Below are 27506 nucleotides of genomic sequence, written 5' to 3'. Positions count from 1 at the left end.
AACTTGTGTTCCAGGGAGATGCTGCTGTCTGTTAGCATGTGTATGCAGGACTTTTGTTTGAGACCTGCAGGCTTACAGTTGTGAAAGACTGCTCCCTGCATGTGGGTTTTCACGAAAATGAAAACTCAGATAGTAATAGAAGAACAGACACAGTGTGTCAAAGTTAAGGTCCTTTCTGTGGAGATGGTTTGTGTTTCCGTCCAGATGGTGACTCAGTCACACTTAATCTAAAATGAATGGCCATGGACAGTTTCTGCTCAAATGTCTCTCTGTTTCATTTAAAATACGGCACAGTTTTATATATGTGATAGGGAAAAGAGTTACCGCTTGGTAATCATTGTTTGTGATGATACTTATGATAGTCTTACAAAACCGATTCATCACAACTGGTTCTAGCCATTTGGACTTTACCAAATTAGCATTTATTAACAAGTTAAATTACAAAGGCAAGATTAATGAACATGTAAAATAGAAAAACATTTGATTTTTATTGAAAGATTGCTTGATGTGAAAATAGTTTCATGTGTAACAAATACTTTTAAAACTTAAATAGCCATGGCTATTTATATCTCTAAATAAAAAGGGATTACTTTTTGTCACTGAATTTGTTTATTGGAAGGCTTACACACGGAATCCTTACCATGTGCTTCTGAACTGCAAGCTTTCCTGTGACCTCTGCAGCTATATGGATGGAGCCATGCCTTAAGCATTTCGGTGCTAACTGAAGAGTCCAAAGTTCAAACCTCGTAGTTTCTTCTCAGGAGAAAGAAAGGCCGTCTGCCCCTGTAGGGAGTGCAGCCATGAGACTGACCGGGACAGGGCGTCAGTGCCCACCGACGGTCGCTAGGTATTGGAATCCATACAGTAGCAATGCGTTTCTGTGTAAGGATACAATTATTTGTAATCAACCAAAAAGCCTTTACTATTAAAGATGCACCCTTTTCTCTCCTTTTTTTAATTTGGACATTGCTTAAGTAAGACCAAAAAAGAATTGATGCATCTGAATTATGGTGAGAACATTTTTGAAAGTTCCACAGGCTCCCAAAAGGACTAAGAAGTCTGTTTTGCAAGAAGTACGCCCAAAGTACTCCTTAGAGATGAGGACTTCAAGCGTTCATCCTAGATCCTTACATACTTTTTACAAACAAACTGACATCATGTTTGGTAAAGTAGAGGGCCGGTGGAAAGAGGAAGGTCCTCAAGGAGATGCACTGACTCAGTGGCTGCAACATTGGGTACAAACCAAGGCGAAATGGTGAGCACGGTCCAGGACAGGGCAGTGTTTCATTGTATGTGAATCGGGTCGCTATTGGTTGGCACTGATTTGATGGCACCTAATAGAAACAACACATTCATTTTATTTATACTTTTATGAAGATTTTAGCCTTGTGTTTTATACACTTAAAATTGCAGCTTTTACTCTCCTTTTCAAAACTTTGTACAAATGCATATGCACTACAGATACTGAACATTAACATTTATATTGAAACTATCCTTCTCCCCTGGGATATCAAATATCTAAAATCATATGAAAGATGACATTTTGTAAGTTGGTGACTTAAAAGAAATCTGTAAATACTGCTCCTGGTCACGTGTTTGAAAACTTACAGTAAGATCGAATGTGTTGAAAGACCTCTTTTCGGTCAATGGTAATCGTGCTTTAGCTCTCCTCTACCTTCTAAGTCTGTCTTGAGAAAGACACAACTTCACCTTGGCTGAACAAAGAGAGTGTGGGTCCTGCAAGCTATGGCCTTCAGACATTCTTTTAACTCAGACCTGAAGCCAAGCCTGAGACCACCTTTCAGCTGGTGTGTGAACAATAACACATGGGTGAAACTAACATGCCCCTCAGAAAAATCAAGTATATACACCTGAACAGATAGTATTTATCTAAAAGCAAAATCAAGCAGAATTGTTTCCAGTAAACTAACAGAAAGGGGGCAAACCATGGCTAATGAAAACAGGAAAACCAAGGCAGGAATGTGTGAAATGCTGACACCTTGTGAGAATTGTAACCCCGGGCCAGGGAACTCCCCATGCATGCATTGCTGGATTAGAAATGAATTTGCTCTGGAAACTTTCATGTAAATCATAATAAATATTTTAAAGACAAAAAATGGTGGCATCACTTGCTTTCCTCAATATGATTCCATTTGTAAGCAATCTCCAATAGCCACCATCTGTTTGTTGGCTCAAGGCCTCCACCTGTGATTTTTAAAAACATTTAAGAACACTAACCATTTAAATATAAAAATTGCCTGTTAATACTTTGTGCTAACAGAACAAAATTATAGTTTTTCTTCCTATACTAAAAGCTATACTTAGTTATTTCTACAGCCCATATTTATGACCCATTAAATATCATTTATTCTATACATTCTTGTTATGTACTTACGGTAAGTAGTGAGTATTTAGTGCATGCTGTATAGAGCAGGTATAGTATACATTTCCATGAATCATAAAATATGATAAAGGATTCAAAGACAAATATATGGTGCTAACTGTGTTAAATGCTACGAGGGAGTGAGAGGAGGTAACTTTATCGGGTACTTAGAAGATCTTTCTTCAGAAAATGGATGATACACAAAGTTCTGAGGGATATAAAAGGGCTGAGGGGAGATCATCAGGAAGAGGAAAGAGCTTGTGCAAAAGGTAAGAAAAATTGAGCATGTCAAAGGAAGCAAGCTAAGGTGCTTGAGAAAAGTTGGAAGGACAAAAGACAAGGTCGGAGAGGTACGGGTAGGAGCCCGTCATGGGGTATCCAAATAGACTTTGCGGAGAAAATTGGATTTTATCCTAAGTATAGTGGGGTGTTCTTAAAGGGTTTTAAACTGGGATGTTCTCTATCTTTCTGCAAATATTGCAGTGGCCTTGAAAGAATCAGCCTACCATTACGGTAACTGGCTAATAAAATTAGAAGGGAATTCAAGTATCTGGTAAAAGAGGATGAAAGGTTGGATATGGCATAATTAGGTATGCAGAGGCAGGGACATATTCAAAATGTATTTTGAAGGTACAATTAGCGGGGACTTGGCGTACATTGGACGAAGAGTGAGGTGTGGGAGCAGAGGGAGAGAACAGAGTCAAGGACGCCTCTGCGGTTTCCTGTCTGAGGGCCTGGGACCAACCGGGAAGGACTGTACCGGTTGGGGGTTCCGAGAAGAGGGAGGGCCAACTCAGATCCAAATGGAGCAGCTGCCAAGGCAGGCAGAGTACCAAGTGTGCAGTGTCGCCAGTGCCTGGAGAGAAACACGTTTCAACAACAAGAAAGCGAGCAGCAAGGTTAAATGTAAGATACATGTGGAGTAGGGGAAAAATGGAAACGTATTCTTTTGGAAGACTGCAATTTTATTAGGTTGAGTGGAATGGGTATAAGCGCATACTTTTTAAAAATTGCAAAAGAAGGATATTAGAAAAGTGAAGTAATTTGCTATAAAGGATATAAGGACTCACAGAAAGCTTTTGTTTTATTGACTACTTCAATATGGGAGCCCGTTGTACTAACAAGAAAAGGAATTTGGTAGTGCTCAAGAAGAGAAAACTGGCATCTCGGTCCTTGCGGTGGTGAAGGGACTAATTTTTATAGTAGAAAGATGCTTTCAATAAACTTGAAAATCTGGTAGTGGGGAGATGAGGGAGCTCCTTTCTAATTGTGCTTTTTTTCAGTGTTGTTTGAGCAAGGGTCTGTAGTGGAAAGCTGAGGATGAGAGGTGAAATGTGAGCATGTAGGTCTGAGAATAAAGAGGCACACCTACTAACTACTGATTGCCTCTTTGAGCTGGGTGATTATGAACGTATCATAGACTGAATCTGCTTAATTACAGGATTTTCTCCAGTGACGTTCAGCTGCACGAGTGCGGGTTTAGAGAAGAAAAATACTTGAATTCATCTGGAATTGTTTTTTTGCCAAGCTAGTATAATTGAAGAACAGAACTGAAAAGTTGAGGTGGCTATTTGCCAAGAATTGATTAAGATGAACTATGAAATCTAAGGAAAAAGAAGACAGAAAGTATCTCACACACATTAACAATACGAACACAAATAATAAACTAGTATAGTGTGTATGATTTTAGCACTGAAGAAAAGAAATTGCCTCTGAGAATATAATAAATTTAATGTCCTTATAGAAGTGTCCTTAAGCCCATAAATGTAAAAATGTTCAAGGAAACCTTACCAATCTAGAACATGTGGGGCGGAACCTTCTGGTCTCGATTACATTGCTAGGCAGTCGTAGGTCCTGATGTCATGGAATGTGTAGGTATTGGAGAGAAGTGGAGATAGTGCGTATTTTTAAGTGTTACCTGTACGTCTTTCCAAACCTCTCCTCTTGAGGTCAGTGTCTGTACATAGAGGTATGGCGAGAATGAATGTCGTATGCCCATTTTCTGGGCTAGCTGCTAGCAAACCTGGCATCTCAGTAAATGGCTGCATAACTACATGTGCTAGGCCTTACAACTTCAGGAAATCTCTTAAACTCAGAGGGGAATTAGTTTTTTTCAGGTATAAAGTTTCGACTTCAACTTTTTCCTCCGTGCTTTTTGTGTTTAATTTGTTGTTATTTTAATAGTTTTACTGGGGGCTCTTACAACTCTTATCACAATCCACACATGCATCCATTGTGTCAAGCACATTAGTACATAAGTTACCTTCATCATTTTCAAAACATGATCTTTCTACTTGAGCCCTTGGTAACAGCTCATTTTCCTCCCTCCCTCTCCCACGCGCCCTACCTCATGAACCTTTGATAATTTGTCATTTTTTTTCAGGTCTTACACCAATCTCCTTTCACCTGCTTTTCTGTTTGTTGTCTGTCCCCCTGGGAGAGGGTTATATGTTGACCATTGTGATCGGTTCCCCCTTTCTTCCCCACCTTCCCCTTGCCTTCCTGGTATCACTACTCTCATTATTGGTCCTGAGGGGGTTAGCTGTCCTGATTTCCCTGTGTTGCAAGCTCCTATCTGTACCAGTGTACATGCTCTGGTCTAGCCAGATTTGTAAGGTAGAATTGGGGTCATAATAGTGGGGAGTGGGGGTCACGGAGGAAGCATTTAAGAACTAGAGAAAAAGTATGTGCACACTGACTGGCTCATCTCTTCCTCGTGACCCTTCTGTGAGGGGAAGTCCAATTGTCTACAGACGGGCTTTGGGTCTCAACTCTGCCCTTCCCCTCATTGACATTGATGTGATTTTTTTTTATCCAAGCATTTTTCTCCTTTAGGTTAATTCGTATAATTTCCTTTCATTGGCCCTCTGGAACATTTTGACTTCTCTTGGAAGTAAAGTTGAACAGAGAGAGGTTCAACCCAGATAGTATTTTTTTGAGCTTGCTCATAAAGTTTCTAATGTATCCTGATCTTTTTTGCATCATGTATATTTTTCTAAAGATTTATACTGTTTTCTGAGCACATGCTTGTAAGGTATACATTAATATTATCAGATGACTGGTAAGAGCCAAATTCCTTACCCAGTTCTTCTGAGTGTGTTGTCATTGAGTTGAATTTGACTCGTAGTGAGTCTTTGTGAAACTGACAAACAAACAAACACCACACTGCTTAGTCCTGAGATAAACTCACAATTGTTATATTTGTGCCACCATATATATTTATCTTACCAAGGATTTCCTTGCTGTGCACATCCAATATCTCTCAATTAAAATGCATTTTCGTTTCCTGTAGTCTCCTGCACTGGGTGCTGAGCAAGAGTAGGGTGGGGGCGGTGATGGTCATAGACGTGACTTAACGTCAGTGCCCTCTTGTTTCCTAGGAAATAGTGCATTTTGCCAGCCAAGACCAAATATGTCTGTTTGGTAAGCTTGTAGTGGTCTAAGTCCTTTACCAGGGCATTCAGCAAAGGCAGTTCCCAAACTTCAGTTTTACTAATAGATACATTTTATGTCTGAGTAATATTTCACTCTCGCAGTGAAAGTGAGAAGTAGGGCTATTTTAGTACTCCAGAGCACCCCAACAGACTATTACTTTCACACTATTTCACTTACAGGTGTAGGACCCTGTCAGGTTGTTCTGGAACACAGTACACATCCCAAAATTAGAAATAACTGCCTTTCTGCTGGTGTGCCTGCATGTTGGAGTGTGATCTATAATTAATACATAAAATACATATAAAAACAAACCTGGTATAAGAATGTTTCGCTGTCTTTAATTAAAAATCAAATGAATAGACAACTAAAAATCTTCATGGACTTACAGTTTATTTTGAGTGAAAATCGTCTGCCATACTGAGTAGCTTATCATGAAAGGATGAGTTTTAAAATACTCATTAAGTAGAATGATGAAATTTTTTTTTGTTTTTGTTTTTAACAATTTATTGGGGTTGATACAATTCTTTTCACAGTTCATACATATACATACATCAATTGTATAAAGCACATCTGTACAGTCTTTGCCCTAATCATTTTTTTTCTCTTTTCTTCTTTTACATTTTATTAGGGACTCCAACACCTCTTACCACAATCCATACATATACATACATCAATTGTATAAAGCACACCCATACATTCCCTGTCCCAATCATTCTCAAGGCATTTGGAGGGGGGGAAAGGGAGGGAGGGGGGGAAAAAAAAGAGGACCTGATGCAAATGCCTTGATGAAATTTTTAAACGTGCAAAATTGCATTTTGCTCCTGGAGAAATATCTGGATCCTCCTATAGCCAATCAAACTACTTAGGGAGATAACTTTTGGCATAAACACACATTAAAAAAAACCCACAGAATCAGAATGACATATCAACAATAAAGTACTTTTCAGCGATTGTTCTGCATATTTAAATAGCTTTGTTCTTAAGTGGCACTTTGCTGTTTTATGGTGGCTGGAAACCTCCAGATCTTGACAAGTGAGTAAGGGTTCCAAGAGATCAAATGTTCTTCTGGGAAGCTTGACCACAGTTGAATGGTAAATAGGGACAATTAATACCTGTGCCTCTGTTTCCTCCTCTGTTCTTCTCTCTGATAATGAAAATGTGAACTTTACTGCTTTTATTTTGTTTTATGCTTTGTCACTGCTTTGATGCTCATTTTACATAATCTCATAATCTCTAACTAGTCTTCTCATATTACCTAAAATAGCATCTGGTCTATACTCCAGCTTTGTGGTATTTTACTTTGTCATCTGTCACTGTGTGAGTCTCCTTGCTGCTTTCGTTCAAGGTCAGGGATTGTAGAGACATCCTCTGAATGCTGGCACAGGCCAGCATTCCAATAGATTTTATCCCACTCTCGGTGACATTGCTGTGACCTGGCAGTTTGTAATCTGTGGTGGTGGTGTTCATGGACCCCTTCAGGTTACCACACTCTCACAGTGCACACACTGGCACAGATTGGAGTCCGGAGCTCGTGGTCCTTCCTCTGCTTATGGACCCCGGCTGTGGAAGCTTTTGTAAAGACAAGAAAATAGCTTATTATAATTATGCACTGTCGTCGCTGTCGCTTTATGTGCACCTCTGTCTAAGAGCTTCTGCACAGGCTGCATCCCTTTCAGTTTCTGTGTGTGTACAGGTTTGTGTGTGTGGACTTTAACCTTCTGGTCTGCCTCTTTTGAAAACTTTCCCCGATACTTATTATGCGGAGCCCTGGTGGTGGAGGGGTTCTGTGTTGGCTGTGACTCACAGAGTTACAGTCTCAGAGACTCACAGGGGCAGGTCCCCCGTGCTACTGGGTTACTGTGAGGAGTCATCCACTCGTTGACAGTGAGTCCATTTTATAACACACACAAAAGCTGGTGGGTTATTAGGGAAATTTAGCCATATCTTTGTTTTGTTTGTTCAGCTTACGGCACCTTTTAGTATTCTATCAGTTAGGGTTTGGAGTTGCAAGCCACAGAAGCAAATTCCAGCTGTATTATCCAGAACAAATTTAGTGCAGGGTTCAAAGGTAGCGCATTGGGTCAAAAGAAAGTCTAAATAGCTGGGCTTTGGAAATAGAGTAGTAACTAAAGGGTTCTGTGAAATACAGAGAGGCAGCCAGAGTCGAGCTACAGAACTCTCAGATCCAGTTGCTGACATGGCCCCCACCCAGCTCCTGTCACCAAGACAGGACATACATTTCAATGATCTTCCTTCCCTTCTTTGCTCTACTCCACGGGCATCCACAGACCTCGAAGGGAGCATGGGGTTGTCTGAGGACAGGGGGCACGCCCATCCTCTCTTACCAGAGAGAGTGGCAAGTGTGCCTGTAGTATTGTGTCCCTCTCCTTGCTCTCTTATAAAAGTCCGTATTGAATTATTGCCCCCATCGAAAAGTGCTGTTTAAATGTTGGAAAGCCAAACACTGACATATTTTGGTATCAATTGTTCAAGGCACATTTTATCGTGATAGAAAGAAATAATGTTTTAAACCTGTTTCAACCTTCCTGCCATACAGTCAGGAAAAAAAAATCAATGCCTGAATTTATTTATCATTTCTCAAACTAGTCGTGCAAGTAGATGACATCCTCATAGCAGAGTTACTGCGTGCAACATGGGGCCTGGTCTCACTGTAGAAAGCATTGTTCGTGGTGTGCTCATGAGCGAGTCTTCCCTTTTACTCATGAACTGAATTCTGACTTTGTTCAACGTCTCACCTTCACCTACTCTAGGCAGCCATATCCTGCTAAGGACTGGATTCTGCCTTTTGCAAGATCCAAATGGTACTGCTTAGTGCCTCAGAAGCATGTTTTAGCTAGGTTGGTTAAATTATATACTAAATAATCCTAATATGTATAATTCATGACATCATAAAATTCTGATAAAGGAGAAATTTGAGGTATTGGCTGCAGGATCTGAAGCAAAGGTCTCTTGAGTCTTTAACATCTGATGGAAGGAACAATTCTGTCTCTGCCGACTGTGATATCTGAATCTTGTGCTTGGGCCTCAGCTGCTAAGAGCCCAAACTGGAGGAAAGATTCCACTAAGGGGGCTCAGTGAAGTGCTCCGGAGGGAGGGGCTGCACCTCTACTGTAATCTTCCTTTTCTTAGAGGACGGGACACGTTTTTATCACTTTGAAAGTCATCCTGGGGAAAAAAATAAAGAAAAGTCATCATAGGGTAAATTTTCGTTTTACTTTCAGCTAAACACATCTAAAGTACGTCATGCATCTTTGGTTTTTATTGAATGGTCCCTCTGTAACCTGAGGGATAGACTACTCATGCAGCTAATCTGCTGCCCTAACACACGGAAAGACTCATTAATAAGAGAGTAAGCATTCCATAACTATTTGCATGTAAACCTTGAAAGATAATAGGCCTTTACTTCCTCAGCTCAACATTTTACTTTCCCTCTGGCCTTTCTTAGTCCCACTGGCTTTTATATATGAAACGTTATGAACTGTACTACTTGTTAGCCAAAAGTGGAAAACCAAAAATGGTATTATATTCAATCATTCAAAATCTTTTGATATGGAACTGCATATGTATTAATGTAAATTATATATAACAAATAAACACTGAGAAAAATGAGTTTGAGTATTTGAGCGAATCTGGTGTGAATAGTAAGGAGCACTGTTGGTGTGTGAGCTGCTAATCTCAAGGTCAGTTGTTCAAACCCAACAGCCACAGAAGAAAGATGAGCCTGTGCATGCCTGTCCAGATGTGGTTGGGAAAGCCTATACAGAGTTGCTATGAGTCAGAATGAACTCAGTGGCACTGGGTTTGGTTTTCTTGCTTTTATCAGTGTAATAAATCTTTTACTTCATTGCAAATTAGTAATAGAAAAGCATATTGACTAAGGAACCTCAGAAAACACACGCAGATTGAGCATTTATTGCGTACTATATTGGGAACACAGTTTGGTTAAACAGTGATAAGCCAAAACAACCAGGTCCTTACCTTACACAATAGAGCCCTGGTGGTATATTAGATCACTTATTGAACTGCTAAGTACAAGGTCAATAGTTCAAAAGTACCAGCTGCTCTATATGATTTCTGCTCCTGTAAAGATTTATAACTTTAGACACCCAAAGGGGGCAATTCTACTTTGTGGTATACATCATAATCAATTGGATACCAGTACCATTTTGTTTTTGACCTTATGGCGAGAGGCGCTAGTCCTGCAGTGGGGAAGTGTTCTGTGCTAACCAAAAGCAAAGTAGTTTTAACCAAACATGGCAGATCTCTGTAAAACAAAAGAAGCAAAATTCTAGGAAATGCTACCGGAAGTGTGACTCCCTCCTACAGGACGACCATGCAGTGGAAACAGCTGGATGCCAATGGTTTGGGTGGGATTTACTTAGGGAGTTTTTAGATTATGTGGGCAGTTAAATTAATGAGCAGGCAATTGAAACACAGAGTAATATGTCTTCTGATAGGGTACAAGGTACTTGGCTCAGAATTAGAAAGGAGGCAGAAGTGGGCAAAGATTCTCAGGGAAAATGCATTAAAATTGAGACTTGACTATTAAAGTGAATTTGCACAGTAAAGGAGAAAGGTAAAGTTTGAGTGGAGAACTAGGAAATAGAGAAAATATTGTATTAGGCATCTTCAAATAAAGTAGCTAATCTGAGACTGGGCAACAAGTGCTAAGAGGCTTGAGGAAGTACAGCGGGGCTAGTCCATGAGGGAGCTCAAGGTGTAGTGTTTTCTGAGCACACCGTATTGGCTGGCTAGCACAGTGGTGTGTGGTAGGGTTGAAAGAGAGAAGAAGCAGTGGCAGGCGCTGTGTCCAGGTGAGAAGCTGTAATGTGTAGCGTGGCACCTTAGAGGAAGATTCAGGATATCAGAGCAGTAATGTGACGGGAAGGACAGGAAGGCGTGAAAGATGACTCTTTGGTTCACATTCATCCTTGGGGAAAAGCCCTCAAGAAGAGACAGTTTGGGGGAGGAGAGTGAGTTTAGCTTTCTTTGAATATGACCCTTAATTATCTTTGGGGAATCTAGTGGATATTGGGCTGTAGACATATGTATGGGGTTTGGATATGGACCAGGGTCTGTGATTTCAAATTTCCTGATATCTTAAATGATTATATTACCTATCCCAATGTTATGTGAATTAAGTGAAGGAATATAAAGCAATTCAGTGTTAAGAGAGGCAAATGACATTATAGTTTTTTTATGTGAAACATTCCTTAATTATTAGTGATGCTACCCTTTGGTTGGTTACGTAATTCAGTTTCCTATTCAGTAGCCTGAGCTTATTAAGAAGATTATTGTAGCTAATATCACCTCAATCACTATTGGTGGTGTAGTAGTTACGTGTGGGACTGTGATCCACATGACTGGCAGTTCAAACCCACCAGCAGGTACATGGGAGGAAGACAGGGCTATCTACTCCCGCAAACAGTTACAGTTCAGAAACCCTCGGAGGGTCACTATGAGTCAGCATTGACTTGATGGCAGAGAGGTTTGGGTTATATAATATTGAACCTTCCTTTCAACTACATTTTAAAGTAGTTCACTTCACTTTTAACTACTATGCATGTTGGCTTTCCCATAGGTAGATATATCAGAATATGCTTTCGGTTAATCCCTTTTTAACTTGTAATCAGTTTATATTGCTAGATAGGTCTCATAAGTATATCCAACTAATCATCTTCATTATTTTCAACTTCTTTCATTTCTGAAATATCTAGTATAGACAGCCCATCACTGTTCTTACAGTGGATGTCAAAGCATTATACTTTATACATTTATATTGTAATGTCATATCTAATGTTGGATTTTCATATATGTGTCTATATTTATTAATAAATTTCTTATCCAATCATTGTCATATTCATTTACTGGTAGGTTAGAATAGAACTTAAAGTCGTTCGATGTAAACATGCCCCAACCATTGGAATTGCTTTGGCTCTGTAATTTTTGGTCCAAGACTTTCACAGCTTCAGTCACAGGGACCTACTCAAATTGCATCTTGTTATTTACATTTTTTTCTCAACGACCTTTTGCCCATCACTGTTCCTCCATTCCCACGAAACCTTCCTGGTCTATACTAAGTGCATTATACAATTCATGGAAATAAAAGAATAAATAGATGATATGGTTTTTAATAGGCATGATCCTCACATTTTCTTTGTAATTCTCCAAAGACTAAGAATATATTTCCATATGTATATCGTTGTTGTATAAGAGAAAGGCTGGGATAACTAAAGAATATGTGTTTGGGGAGGAAAGACAGTTGAAATCTGAAGAATTCCAATGCCATGAATATTGAAGCTGATGGGATTCCAACAAAAACATACCATTTCTATCCTGAATATCCAGCCTGGCATATGAAGACCCCCTTCTTAATCCTGACTGATTGCCATTTCAGCTTGTTAGAAACAAATTGGAGCCTTATACAGAATTGGGAGAGTAAAAAAGACATTGAGCTAATGATCAAAATCAAGCTAAGATCCAACCGATCTCATGGTAGACTGACTGTAGATATTCTGATCCACCCCAAGGGGAAACCTGTATTCCTGCATCGGTCCTTTCCAGATCCGTCGGTGTCCCTTTGCTGCCTCTCTTTTATTATCCCAATACCTCTGCATAAACAGAACTCAACAATAATAGTTCTCATTTAAATAGATGTTTCACATACATTTATAAGTTTCAATGTCCATTGTTTTTCAGTGTATTCAAGAGATTCCCCCAAGATACACACACAAACAAATTAAAAGCAAAATTTCTAATAATTTTAACACCTAATCAGAAAATGATTTAAATCCTAGTCCCAGGGTTCAAATAGAGAGTGCTTCATATAGCTCTCCTACCCAAAGCTAAACTCCAGGTTCAGATTAGTTCTTTGGAGATCTAAATTCGCAGTAAAGTTGTCCAGAGCATCTTGATGAGAAATCTGTCATTGCTAAGTCAGTGTGGATGTTGCTTCTCCAGGCGTCTGATTAAGTGGGAGGTGCCATCTGAACATGTGAGTTGCCCACAAAAGCTCAATCTGTCACAGGTGCTACAATTTGTATTTCAGAAAATCTGCTTCTACAACTTTAATTATCTCCAAAGCATCCCACTTTACATAAAGTTCTCAATGGAGTCAGCATTTTTCTCCCAGTTTCAGAACTGGCATGTAAATTAAGCATTTGCCTGTTACCTCCAAGTTCTAGGGCTGAAAGGATCTCAAATGAGACACTTTGCTTAACATCATCTATGTTCTTCTCCTTCTCCCACTTCGACATCGGAAAACTAAGTGCCCAGTCGTCATAACTGAGGACGCATTCACCGCGATGCATCCATGCCTCCCAGAGAGGAGGAAGGCTTAAATTAGAAAGAGAGTGTGTAGGTTTAACTAATAGTTGGGAATTCCTAAATTAAAAAAATATTAGACCAGGATAAAATTTCTTTTTAATAATACTTTTTCATCAAGTCAATGAAAAGCAATGTTTATCTCTGTGATAATAGGCACCTTCGCACTAGAAAGCCTGTGACAACAGTCCTCTTTGGGCAAAGTGATACCTCTTACCTGTTTGACTAACAGAAGGCCATTGGGACTCATTTACACTGGCTACGTAGACAAAAATCAGCCAGTCCCACTTGACCAAATCTTTCTTAGTTAGGCCTTCTGATAAGGGTCACACAAAACCACACATTGCTTTCATTTTATACTCTTCCATGGAATCTGAACTCGAAAGACATCCACCGCAGTAAAGATTTGTTATTGTCAGAGTTGTTCTTATCCCATGAAATATTTTTTTAGATTCCAGTCTAAAATCCTGATGGGCAAGGTTTCCCAAAATATTACACTGGGGAGGTAATTTAATTCAAAAAGCCAAGGTTGACATTGATAAATGAAGGGATGTTTTTTGACCCCCCCAAATCTATAAATGATTCAACTCTCAAAAATAATTTTTAAAGATTAAAGTTATTTGATACTTAATTAGAAAATATGCTATGCTTAAGTTTTTTTTGAATAGTTTAAAATTTAATTCTTATAAACCTTTATGAGTATTTCTCTTTGTATCAATATAAGCACAGCAAATAGAATTGTTTATTTGATTTGAGAAATGATTATATTAACTGGTAATTGCTTAGCAGTTAAATTGTAATTCAAATCTTATTTTCTTTGTAGGATTATTTAACCATTCATAAGTATGGCAACGCAGCCAGAAATGATCTCTGGAATGCCTTCTCAGAGGTAAAGTATAGGAAGAAAAAGAACCCAAACCATTGGTAACTTTTATTGACGCTGACAGTATGTTTTCATTTTGAGCTTTTATTTCCTTTGTCGCATATTATTTATAAATGTATAGTAATGAGCTATATAAAATGTAATAAAAATACAATGGGATTTAAATGTACTTAATGTTATTGATGCCTTTCATACTTTAAAAAGATAATAATTATGGAATACAATTTTAATATATTTGGGAAGTGAGTCATGCTAAAGTGAGAAATACTGCAAGTTTTTAAGGAAATATGTTTTCTTGTGTGCATGACAAATATTTAAATATACCAACTAGACACACTGGGGATATTTAATGATGCTGCATGTATTTACTTTACCAGTAAAATGTATTTTATTCTCCATTATGTAAAAAAAATTAATGCTAATGAAACTTCCATATATATATGCATGAAGCCTAACTTAAGGTGAGAAAATTAATTTTAGTAACACATTATATTAGCTTCACTGATCTTGAAATGTTTCATATTTAGGTAAATATTAAAGGTAAAAGTGAAAATGATTTAATATAATTATATGTATAATTCATGCTTATAAAGCTCATTTATCCAATTTGGGTTCTAAAGGCTTTGAAGAGGAATGGAAAATATGTAAATATACAAGAAGTCATGGATCAGTGGACGCTCCAGAAGGGCTATCCTGTTATCACCATCTTGGGAAATGCAACAGCCGAAAAGAGGGTAACCATTACCCAGCAACGCTTCATTTATGATATAAGTGCTAAGACCAAAACCTTTGAACATCGAAACAGCAGGTACCACTGACTCTCTTTTAATTTAACATGAATATAGGAACTTTTCTTTTTGCCATTCACCTTTTAATTTTAATATTTTAAGATAATTTTGACAACATAATTCTGAAATATAAGTTAAGACTCTTTTTATTTCTTTATTTCCATATGGTATTTTTGATTCCTTTTACTGCCGATACCTTACATATTTTAACCCCTGATTGATGAGCACACTTATGGTATTTCATTGAAGACTATTTTAAATTATTCTAATCATTTTAAATGTGAGATATGATATTTTACTTTTTGTTATAATATTTTTTAATCATCTTTAAGAAAGTTAAGGTGTGTTGTGAATTGAATGGGATCAATCTAGAAAACCAAATCAAAAGTATTTAGATAATAAATATTATCCTAGTTAACAAAACTCAAAAACTAAATAAATACCTTAAGGTGATCTTAAGTAGAAGTGGCAATATGAAAATATATTCTCTTTCCCTCAAATGTGGTGTTTAAAACTATAGAAAACACACCTGAATTTTGATTTGCTATAAATTTAACATTGGGGAACCCATTTAATTACTTAAAATTCAGAATATAAACATTCTATCCAATTTTTCTAGTTTATTTTTACTACTTTGTTTCAGTAAAGACTGAGTCAATGTAAGAAAGTACACTTCAAATCAGGCAGTTTTTAAATTTATATATAGAATGCCCTGGTAAGGGATTGGAGGGGTGAAGGGAGGGCAAGTATAGAGATCAAAAGTAATAAGTAAATAGAAGTGCTCATATTAGTTTACTCATGCTGTGTCCTATCACCTTGGGAAATTAGGATGCTGGACTTCATCATCCATTATTATGTAGGATTGGTGGGGAATATTTTAAACTTACATGAATGGATAGCATCTCCAAGTTAGCTTGATGTGAATAAAAGTGTTAGGGAGATTCATGAACATTTTCTGGTGGCTGATATTGGAACTCCATTTAAGAAAACATGAAGTCTTCACTGTTGTATTGAGATAAATACTGGTACAGCAGCTATACTATACAATACGATACGATACTATAGTATACGATACGATACTATAGGTGTAGGAAGGAGCTGGGCTCCACAGCAGTTAGAATGGAAAGATTGGCCCTGGGTTCTCACCCAGCCATGCTGCCGGGGACAGACTTGCAGGTCTGCTGCCATACAGATGAAAACCCAATTCTGCGCCATCAGGTTGATGGCGACTCCTAGCCCCCCTAAACACAGGGTTGAACTAGCCTGGGAGTTTCTGAGACTGTGGCTGGGGCTGGGAGTAGGACCCCCTTCTTTCTCCAGCGGAAGAGCTGGAGGCTTCAAACTGCTGACTTTGCAGTTTGTTCTACTCTCGTCAAGATGGGGGCACATGGAGGTTAAAGGCTCAAGTAGAGAGAGGCCTTCACCAGGTATGAGGAGTTACCTTTTGCAATTAAACTGCTCGAACACGCAGAATAACACTCCTCCCTTCACCCTGTCGGGATCTGCCTGTCACTGCTTCGTCCCCTTCTCTGGGTCCCCACAGCTGTCAAAGGCTGCCCTGATCACCCACCGTCTGGCCCCAGGCGAAACACGCTTCGGCATGGACCACGAAGTACACAAAAACGACTTGACTGTGGCGAAGCCAGATTGGGGCCATGCCTTTGAGAATGAACAGTCTGACACAGGCCTCCCCGATGCAGAAAAACAGAAAGGACACCCAGATGACAGAACAAATATTGAACAAAAATACTCTGCCAGCCCATAACCTGCATCAGAGGTGTCAGCCAGGAGCCTGGCTCTTCACGGGGGAAAGTCTCTCAGCATGAGTAAGCAGTTTTAGCACAGAGCGCTTAGCTTCTGCTGGCATTATAAAACCACCTGGATGGTTCTGAATCTGAGAAATTGGTATATAAAAATGTTGAGGAAAATTAAAATCCCCTTGGTGGCGTAGTGTTAAAGTGCTCAGCCGCCAGCAAAGATGGCATGTCGAAGCTGCCAGCCACTCCCTGGCAGAAAGGGGGAGCAGTGTGCTCCCATTAAGACAGCAGACCGGCACAACCCTAAGGCAGTTGTACCCCGACCTGTTGGAGGACCATGCGTCAGAATCCATTTAATGGCAAACAGAGCAAAAAAAATATATACATGACATTCTATTATTTAAAATAATTTTCCTAGTAGGACAGAATCCATCTCTAGATGAGAATTTACTATTCCCCACTTAGATTATTGCTTAATTTATATTAATGTTCAGTTAAAGCTTGAAAATCAAGTCTGTGTGCTCCTTGTACAAGCCTTCCGAGGTCTCTAGAAGAGACATTGCTGACGTGCTAAAATAAACGTTTCCCACGGCTCTCGACTTTTCAGCTACTGACTTGGATCGTTCATTGGAGGGGCAACTGGGAACTCACAGACAATATTTGAGATTAAAGGGTTTTATTTAAGGAAGTTTACAGGTTACATACAATCAAGGTGAAAAATACATAGGACATGGTTGTCCTGTCAGGAGAAGTCACCAAGTTCTCTTCCAGGTGATAACAAAGACCCAGCAAGCATGGCACTCCTGTGTAAGGTTCAGCCCAAAGCACTTAGCTCCAGCTCTGTGCATCAGCAAACCCAGTTAAGTGGCCAAAGGCCCCCCACTCTACAGGCCAGCTGTAGGTCCCAAAGCACCCAGCTTTACTGATCATGACTTTCGCTTTGCCATGACTGTTCTGTGGGACAATTATCATTACCTCTTACCTGGAACATTTTAAATGTGTAATGTAATTATTTTTCCATATGTAATAAATGTACATCCTAGCTGTTAAGTAGAGGAAGAATGAATCTTTGCTATTTCTAACAATTGCATATATTTAGTAATGTGTTTAAGTGCATAAAATCCTTGGTAGGACTTTGGTACACAGGAAGTTGTGAATTTTCGTAGTTTGTTTTTCCTTCATTTCATTATAAATTTAATACATTTCACTGTTAACTAATACCACCTGAAGCATGGGGCACCTCCTGGGAGTCTTGGGCGACAGGGCATTCTGTGTGTCCGCACACTCACCCTTTCCTTATGGGCCCCGCCTGCAGCAGTCTCCGGAGGGTTTCCCTGTGTGCATCAATGCTTCGTGAATGTTAGTAGCAACTCCTGGGTGTGATTTTTCTCATTCCACTTTTTAAAACGTACCAATTCTTTTCCATGTTAGTACAATCAGAGTTCTTAAGAACTACTGAAGAAAGGGATATATTTTTTGAAAATTTTCTATTGTTACTTAAAATATGATATCCATATGATCAGTTAAACAGAAACAACAAGAACATAATCTAACTACACACATTAATTTTTTCTAATCACTTTTTAAAATATTACATACTACTAGAGTCTTAGACTTATTTAGAGGGTCTTTAGATGTTTTTAGTCATATATATTGTTTGCTTATTAATTAATATCTGTTTGGCTTCACAATTTAGATCGTCAATTCAATGTGGAAGATATACACCTATAAAGTCTTGTTCATAAAGTTAGTCTATGTCTTACAGAGAAATTGATTTGGTCTTTCATTTTACTTATACTCCACCCAGTTCCTTTCGGTCTAATTACAGAGAGTAATTAATTGAATGTCTCCAATATCTATTGTTTGCAAGTACACACAAAAAATAAACTTGTGTTTTAAATTGAAAATTAGATCCAGCATTTAGATTAGATCCAGGTACTATTGCCTCTTAACTTATTTTTCCAATTAACCAAAATAGATTAATTATCTTTGGTGAGGGATGCTGTTTAAAAAATAATAAAATAATCTGGCTGTGATGTTCCCACGGTGTGTCCATTGTCATATATTTATCACATGTTTTTCATTGCATGCGTCGAGGCCTCTCTTAAGGAACATAAATTGTTTTGTTCACTAACTTCTATCCAAAGAACCAGGTTAGGCAACAATAAATTGGTTCTTTCATGATAGATTATGTGGAGTCAATTACAGTGTAACAGGGTACCTTCACATGGTTGGCACTCAGAAATGTTTCTCTGATTAAGTTCAGCTTATCATTTAAAATTCAGAATGTCAAGGATGGCCTTTTGACTTTTGACTTTGGGGATAGCAGTTGTTATGACATAATGAATTTTCCTCTTTTCCATCTGACATATTACTCTTGATGAATTCCCATGTATTAATTGTGAGTGTGAGAAATGAACTCTGTGACACGTAAAACAATTATGTGTCGAGGGACCGATTCAGCACTGCTCTTCCCAAATCTCCAGAAAGACGCCCATTTTATGATCAGTCACTCGGCGTCTCCCCTGGTTCTCAGTTCTTCAGTCGCTCTCCAGTTATGAAGCTGACACAGTATAGCTTCTTATATCACAAACAAAATATATGACTTTAATACTCATTGCTCGCTTGTTGTGAAGTCTTGCCAATGACACAATGATAAAAGCAAACTAAAACAACAAGACAGGCCCACGTCAGCAAGTCCATTCTGACTCGTCATGACCCTGCATAGGGTTACTGACCCTGTAAACGTGTACAGTTGCTGATTGCCCCACTTTCCTCCCGTGGGACAGTTCTTAGCTTTGAACTTCCAGCTGTTTAGCAATAGCACAATGATTAGTTGAAGGAATCAGGTTATATTTCAAGAAAATAAAATATAATGCTTGAACGCAATGTAAAATCATCTATCATTAACTGGTTAGCCTTTCAGATTAAATAGATACTTTATGTAAACATATAGGCCTTGATTTTTATTACTATAAAAGGCAAACCTTATCAAATGTTTCTCTTTTATAACTCTGACCCACATTTGAACATTAAGTATCGGTGGTGCTTGGCCAATTGTGCCCTGTCGGGTGCATTGTGTTTATATGGATTTTAGGGGGATCTTGTCAGTCTTGTTTTATTCTCTTTGCCTGAATCACCTTATGTGTGCCATATTAACCTTATGGAAATATAATAAAATATCTCTCTGAACAGTTATAAAATAAATAAGGAGAAATTGGTGAAATGTGAATACATAAAATCACTAGTGTTTAATATTAAAACAATAGAAATGAATTATTTTAAGATTCAAATCAATATATACTGTAGTATTTAGCCACTTTTAACTCCTAATGCAAACATTTTGGGTTTTTTTGGCAAAGTATATTATTAGGAGATCTCTTCTACATTGACAGAAAACTTCTGAGTGCACAGTCTTCTTGGTGAGATAGAAACAATGAATTAGAATCTACTTTGATGTCTGAGTGCTTTTTTTATTGTTGTTTTTGGTAGCTTCCCTAAAAAGCATTAATAAAAATCCCTCTGAAGATGCATGTTTTTCAAATGAACACCAATTTGTATTTTTAAAGCTACTCTTCTATTTTGCAGCTACCTGTGGCAGATTCCATTAACCATTGTGGTAGGAAATAGAAGCCATGTGTCTTCAGAAGCAATTATTTGGGTGTCTAACAAATCAGGTAAGATATATATTCTCCCCTGTGGACAATTGGTTTCAGATAATTGTTCAGCAACTTAACCTCTGGTTTCTGGGGTTATAAAAATGTGCATAAAGACAAACTAGAAAGAGAAGATGGAAGAATGATAATCACCTCTACAAGATAAGAAAGCATAAGAGGATCTCTTCGGTATAATTTCTGACTCATCCAATTTCACCCTGCCTATATAATTCTTGTTTATTCGTTCCTTTCATAGTGAAGAGAAAACATTTAAATGCTTTTGTAGATCTCATCGTAGCTGTTTTAAACTGTATAATTTCATAATCACACATTTAATTAAAATGTAAGCAGAACTCCCATTAGAGCAGTGTCTCACAAACTGAAACTGAGGCAACAGTTTTAATCCCATTCCACTGTCTTTGCATTTTCAGACTATCTCTTTTAGAGACCAGAGAAGCAATATCCTTCATGGGATTAGATAATTATAATTATTGGATTTGAAGGGAGAGGATTAGAGTTGTCCTCAAAGTGCACCCTTTGGGGGTCAAACCTCAAGGTGCAGGGAGAAGAGCCAGTTCATTGTCTTTCTACCCACAGACCCAGTGCTATCAAATAGATTCCAACTCCCAGCAGTCCTCGGACACGGGAGCACTGCCCCTTAGGGTGTCCCAGGCTGTACCTGCACGCACAGGACACCGGTGTCCTCTTTCACCCCCAGAGGAGCTGTGAGACTGAACCAGGGACGCTTAGTTAGCAGCTGTTGCTCTTTGACCCCAGCACCACCAGGGCTCCTTATTGTCTGTGTAAATGGCGCCAAACAGGAGAGGGGCCTATTTGCAATCACTCACAGAAGAGTACTTGAGTCCCTTCTAAGTCCTTCATGGACAGCAGGGTCCACATGAGGGTTCCTTTTGCTCCACTTCCCAGCGAGTTGGAGAAAAGGCGATGATCATCTTCTATTAACACTTCAGTGGCACTAAGAAGGTCACATTTTTCTACCTTTTTCCCCTTGCTGCTTTCACCAATGCTGTTAGTGTATTTTAATTCTTTATGCTATAAACATCGTTTTGAGCATATATCTTTTGTTTTAAGTAAATAAACAAATGTTTGTTTCATTTCATACATGGCACAGTTAAGTACTCAAAATAGATGCATGGCTACATATAGGCAAAATGTACTGAATCCAGAATGTAATCTGACTATCAGAAACATAAACACTTGTAATTCCCAGGGGTGAAGGTTACTCATAATTTCGTGTTAATGTAATTTTAATATGAAACTGCATATTATAAAGAGTTACAATTCCATTCACGTTTATTGTATATAAGACATTCACATGTAATGTGGTGGTACATTGAAATGCTGACTGTAACATTTATTGGTTTCTTCTCCTTTAAAATAACTCATTACAATTTGTTCTTTTAATTGCTTTGAGTTAGCGTTTATTTCGTGATTCTGAATTCACACTTACTATCTTATTTTCCTTTATAATTCTCTTTTATCCCCATGAAGCACCTTTACTTGAATACATAATATGTTATTACATGGTGAATGAAACTAGGGAGTTGTAATTGTCCAACGATTTGAATTATGCCATCCCTCCATACATTTCTTAGAAACATGAGACATAATAATCTTCAGAAATAAACTACGACATATCCCTTTGAAATGTAGAGTGGAAATGAGAAAGTTAAAGAAATGTAGAAGTACTTACTGATTATATATTTGAATCAGCCTAAACACTCAGCTTAGAAGGTGAGGGCTATAGGGAGTCTGTTCTTACTGGAAACCTGCTGGAGAAGGTATTTCCTCTTTATCCTTTACTTTCTCCTTTTTGGGAAGACCATAAGCCTTCCCTTGACCAATACAGGTTGTACTTGAGAGATTGCTTCATCTTGAGTTATTAATCAGGATAATGACAGTCCATTCTTTCAACATGTTTGCCTTAAATATCACCAATGTTAATATGAAGAACTGCTATGAACAACTGCACAGGTATACGCTTTAAAACTCTAGGGGATGCTATTTATGAAGGGGGTATTGTGAGTGGCACATCCCCACCCCACAGTCAGGCACTGCACACATATCAGAGTGTAAGGTGTCCTTTTGTTTCAATCCCAGCAGTGTTCTCTATTTGACACGAACATGGTAACACTTAATACTTAAGGTTGCTCAATACCGTCAAGTGTTTACTCAATAGCAAGTAAGTTTTCCACATGTCACTTGAAGGCCTTATAAATGCTTTATAAATGCACAAATTGGGGTGACCGATTCCCAGTGAAGCTAAAAATAAAAGTCATCTTTCTAGTTTGCCTTTTTCAGTGTCATTTTACCTATGCACCATCTTCTCTTGAAGTCCTGAACTTCGATGAGGCCTAGTAAAAACCTGACACCACACTATAATTAGGTAAAAAGAAAAGATTGGTTAACCTCAACTTCTTTTATATGTTATCTCCTATTTTATTCAAAACAAACAACTAATGTACATGAAAAGTATCTGCATTAAGCCAGGGAGAAAAACGCATTGGTCAATTGTTATAAACACATGTAAAAAAATGCCAAATTTTAATGACAACAACCAGATCAATGTTTTGTAATTTTTCATGGTCAGTAAAGATTTTATTTCACATATATTCACACAAGGCCATAGTTAATTATAAAGTTTAAATTTGATTATCATCATCATATTTTCTTGAGAGTTAAATTTTTGAAGCCCTTTGGATAAATATATAATTATTTCTAAAGATGACATAAAACGCTACCTAAAGTATTAAGTCAATTTTTAAGTTATTAGAAACAGCCAAAATTTTTTCTCTCTTTCATTTTCACTGAGAAAATACCAACAATCTAGGCATTATAAATGTAATAGCTTGCATATTTACTGGATATTTGCTTACCCAAGAGTGGAAGGCAATACATTCAGTTACATTTTAGGAAAGAACACAGTCAGAATAGAGTAGACACTGGCTCTGAAAGGTCAGTAAACACTAAACTAGTGCTGAAGTGCTCTCACCTTTGCCTTCAGCATTGGCTTACTTGAGACTCAGAAGCCCTTAGAAGCAATATGATTTTAATCCCCATCTTCTAAATGAGTTTATTACAATTTGATGGTAACTTGGATCAAGTCCGTTGGCAAATTAGGTAAAGAGCTAGGTCTAGGGCTGTGATTTTCTTCTGTTATTTTTAATACTTCTCTCATGAGCACACCCTTATTTACCGTGGATAAAATTGTAAAGTTTTGTTAGGCTGTCTGGGCGATCTCTTAATTATGTAACACTTTGTCATTGGGTGTATGCCAGTGACTCTTAAAGAGCTACAGAACATTATCTCATTTAATTCTCTTACAAGTTTAGGGAGGAAGTCCACCTAAGTTATCACAGAGTTTATTGTGTATTTCCAGTTTTGTTATCCTGGTTGACATTTCTTCTCATCTGCAGCCAGCCAAGTTTGTAAAGAATATATCACCTTCTTCTTTTGGTCCTGGGGTGTGTGTGTTGGGTGTGTGTGTTGGGTGTGTGTTGGGTGTGTGGTGGTGGTAAATGAATGATAAGAACTAAAATATTTTAAAGTATTAACTGCTCTGTGTTTTGATATGGCCTAAGACTTGTGTCATTTTGGGAACATTCCAAATAGAAATTTTAATTATTATTACCGACCCTCAAAATATAGCTTCCATAATTTTTTATGGTTCTCATCATGCACTGTACATCACGAGGCCATGGAAAAAGAACACTTTAAAATTCATTGCTTGCCATTAGTTAATTTGAAGAATATTTTAGGGATATAATTAACTAGAACTGAAAAGGTATTTAAGAATGTATTACTATATCTTGCCAGGGATTATTTCTCTACAGATTTCACTTATACCAGAGACATAAAAATATTCACGAACAGTAATAACCTTCAGGTTTTAGTTATCAGTTTAATAATGGCAAACTTAAAAGCAGGATATGGCTGCCTTTTATTTCCTTTCCTTCTTTTTTACTGACCAGACTACATAAAAGGGGTAAGAATTGCTTTTATCATTTATACATACATATTATTTTAATTTGAGTATAGATTTAAATTTTTTAATAAAATTGATTTAAAAACAGGAGCCAATTATATCACATGAGATTTATATAAAAGATGAGCATGAAATAACTTTTAAATTATATTTAATAATTATAAATCATGACAATTTGAAACCTGTAAAACCCTAAATTATATGATCAGATATGAGGCTTGAATTTTAAATATTATCACCTATAAAGTGACTACTTAAGGAGTGGGGAGATCCAATTTATTCTGTGAATTCAGACATGATTTTAATATTTTATAAGGAATAGATCATTGTGAACTTACAGATGCATGAAAATAAAGTCAAAGTTGATCAACAGAAACAGTATCCTTAATGTTTCAATTTTATTTTTTATACTTGCCACATTTTCTTGTTAACTATATCTCTTGTCATCATTGCATCCATAAAATGGGGATGATATTCTAAAGCTTCTTTATAGCAATTGTGTGGATAAACATTGAAGTTTTGAAGAAAAGGAGATTATAAAGTCTCATAGGTAGAGAAAATCATTCATACTCTAAAATAGAACTTGATAGACTTTTCCTTCTGCATACCACTATTAAACTAGAGATCAATTGTCAGCCTAAGAGAATGTGTACCATTTCTTTTCCATTGAATTGTAGCATTGAAAGGGACCTTATAGGCCATTGTTTGTCCATCAGGTTATAGGTAAAGTGGTTTTAAAAAAGGAATATGCTATCGAAGTTTAAACATTTATGTATATAGATGTATAGTCGGGCATGACTTTCTTGCCCCTATTCTAGTTTATTTTAACTGTCATATTTCTCCTTTCAAATTAAAAAGAGAGAAGGAATGTGAAAATGTGTATTTTATGATAGTAAAAGCACTATACCACGTTGTGTCAGGAGCATAGACCAGACTAGAAAGAAGCCTAGATGGTGGAAGACCTGAGATGGACTATTTTCAGCTGTGTTGGACAATTGAATTACAACTGTCTGAACCTCGTTTGCACGGGTACTACATATAAATGTGGCCAAAGTACAGTGCTTTGAAACATTAAATATTAGATTTTTTTCAATAGTTTGGGATTATATTTTAGTGGACTGTAATAGGTGCCTCTTCATCTTGCTGGCATGTTTGGACTAAATCTTCCACTTCATTCCAGTTTTGAGCAATTAATGACCACTTTTGTCCACGATATCTTTTGTGGTAGTAGAATTATTTTCTGATGGACTCTATGTAAAGAGATTCCATTCAAAAACTATATGTTTGAATGCGTCCTTGGGGAAATAATAGGAAAACCTGATTTGGAGTCTGAGATGTAAAAACATTGACAATGGACTGAAGCTGACTCCAATGGGCTGCACATGGTCTCTGTGATACATTTTCTGGTGTGAGCTATCATGGAAATGATTTATTTTTCCCTTGGGCATGAGACACTGTTTTAGCATAAGCTCTGCTGAATCCTGGAGGCTTTGTAGATAGAGAACATGAACACATGCTATAGTAAACGGTGGCATAGCAAGCTAAGCATTTGGACTGCAAGTTGGTTCAAACTAGCCAGCTGTTCCTTCAGAGAAAGATGAGGCTAGCTGACCTCATAACCAGGAGCAGCAGTTCCGTTCTTCCCGATAGGGTCACTGTGAGTTAGAACTGACTCCATGGCAGTGGTTTTATACATGTATACGTGTACACTTACATATATTTCCTTACATTTATGCACAAAGATTAAAAATATTTTATTTAAAGAGTATGCAGGTTCTAGGACACACAAGGTCTGAAAGCATCCACAATGAAGTATAAAATCATTGGAATTGTGACCTATGGTTTGTAAATAAATAAGGAAACAATTGAAAATGAATAGCATTCTCCATATGTACCATATTTGTAGGAGTTAAATGTGTAAGAAGTTATAAGATTGTTTTTACCAGCTCGCTTTCTTTAATTGAATTACCTGGCTAATATAATCAAGTTACTATTTTCCAAGGTGATTCCAATAAGCAGAATTTATTATCTTTGTTTTTAATTATGTGTAGAAATATTAGAGTCTTAAGTAAATGCAGTTTCTTTTTCCGGCGTTATTGATGATGCTGCATCATCTGTTATTTATAGTATTTCCAAGAAAGCACAAGGAAGAGGCAAGGAACACCCATGACTCTGAAATAAATGAGCTCGATTGTTTTAATAACTTTCTTACTGAACGCGTTAAGAGAATGTAGTTCTCAAAACTTTTCCCTTCATTCTAATCATACTATATGCATATATAGTCTATGTCACACAGACACAAGTACATGTTAGGTCACATGTATGTTGAAAAAACAATTATGTGTAGGGGATAGGGATTTTATCAGGAATAGAGGCTAGTTATAACCTACTAAACATTTACTGGTATATCCTAGATGCAAATGATTACGTGAAAGATTAGCTTTTAATTGAGCAATAATAATTATTAGTAACTTTACCTTGGTATTAAGAAAATATACTTTATATATCATTAACATCTAAATCTATTTCATCCTGAAAAACATGCTGTTTGTAGAGCACCACAGGATCACTTCTCTGGGCAAAGGAAGCTGGTTGTTGGGGAACATCAATCAAACCAGATACTTTAGGGTCAACTATGACCTAAGGAATTGGAGATTATTAATCGAACAGTTAATAAGGAACCATGAGGTAAATTCTGGATTTTCTCTTTAAGATCCGTTTTCAGATGTGAACCCTGGATTTTAATTCTAAATTTCTAACCAGGACAATATTTTTCTGGTTGGCCTCATAGGTTCTCTCAGTCAGTAACCGAGCAGGTTTGATCGACGATGCCTTCAGCCTAGCCAGGTAGGTGTGTTTTCCTATGCAACTACCCAATCAAGACTCACACTAGTGAGACTTTCTCTATTAAACTCAATCGCGTGTATGTTTTGAGTAATCTTTTGAAATAATTTGTTTCATGTGCTCTGGGGGTGGGATATGAATTATAATCATATAATCTTGATCAATAGTTAGCCATAGGGTGTTTCTGAGTCAGAAGAAGCTTGATCAATTTCTACTGAAAATTCGATTGACCTCTCTGGAGATTAATAATTGCTTCACCATTTCACTAATTAACTCTACAAAATGGCCATTGCACCATATTTAATGTTTGATAGACTACACTTTTCAGTGTTAGCAGTTTTTTTCTCTTACATAGATTAGTATATCTTTTTAAAATGTGGTGCATTATGAAAAGCTATTGCTTTCAGAAA

The 27506-nt window shown here is 37.5% G+C and overlaps 1 protein-coding gene across 2 annotated transcripts in view; it reads left to right on the top strand.

Annotated features, from left to right (window-relative positions):
- The window catches only part of LOC142436503 (thyrotropin-releasing hormone-degrading ectoenzyme-like), a 98688-nt gene extending 71504 nt beyond the window's left edge, over positions 1-27184 (top strand). Inside the window, exons 3-7 of one of the 2 annotated variants that reach the window (XM_075540115.1) lie at positions 13986-14051; positions 14666-14853; positions 20179-20267; positions 26807-26940; positions 27044-27184. In XM_075540115.1, the coding sequence (XP_075396230.1) occupies positions 13986-14051; positions 14666-14853; positions 20179-20267; positions 26807-26940; positions 27044-27103 (537 nt within the window). In that variant the 3' untranslated portion in view covers positions 27104-27184. The remainder of the gene's footprint in view (positions 1-13985; positions 14052-14665; positions 14854-20178; positions 20268-26806; positions 26941-27043) is intronic. The other variant, XM_075540116.1, reaches the window with a different exon arrangement.
- Positions 27185-27506: the final 322 nt, after the last annotated feature.

Source organism: Tenrec ecaudatus, unplaced genomic scaffold (assembly GCF_050624435.1).
Source record: "Tenrec ecaudatus isolate mTenEca1 unplaced genomic scaffold, mTenEca1.hap1 Scaffold_3711, whole genome shotgun sequence".
Taxonomy (NCBI): Eukaryota; Metazoa; Chordata; class Mammalia; order Afrosoricida; family Tenrecidae; genus Tenrec; species Tenrec ecaudatus.
Note: the sequence above shows the minus strand (reverse complement) of the source record. Positions and strands in the feature narration are given on the sequence as shown.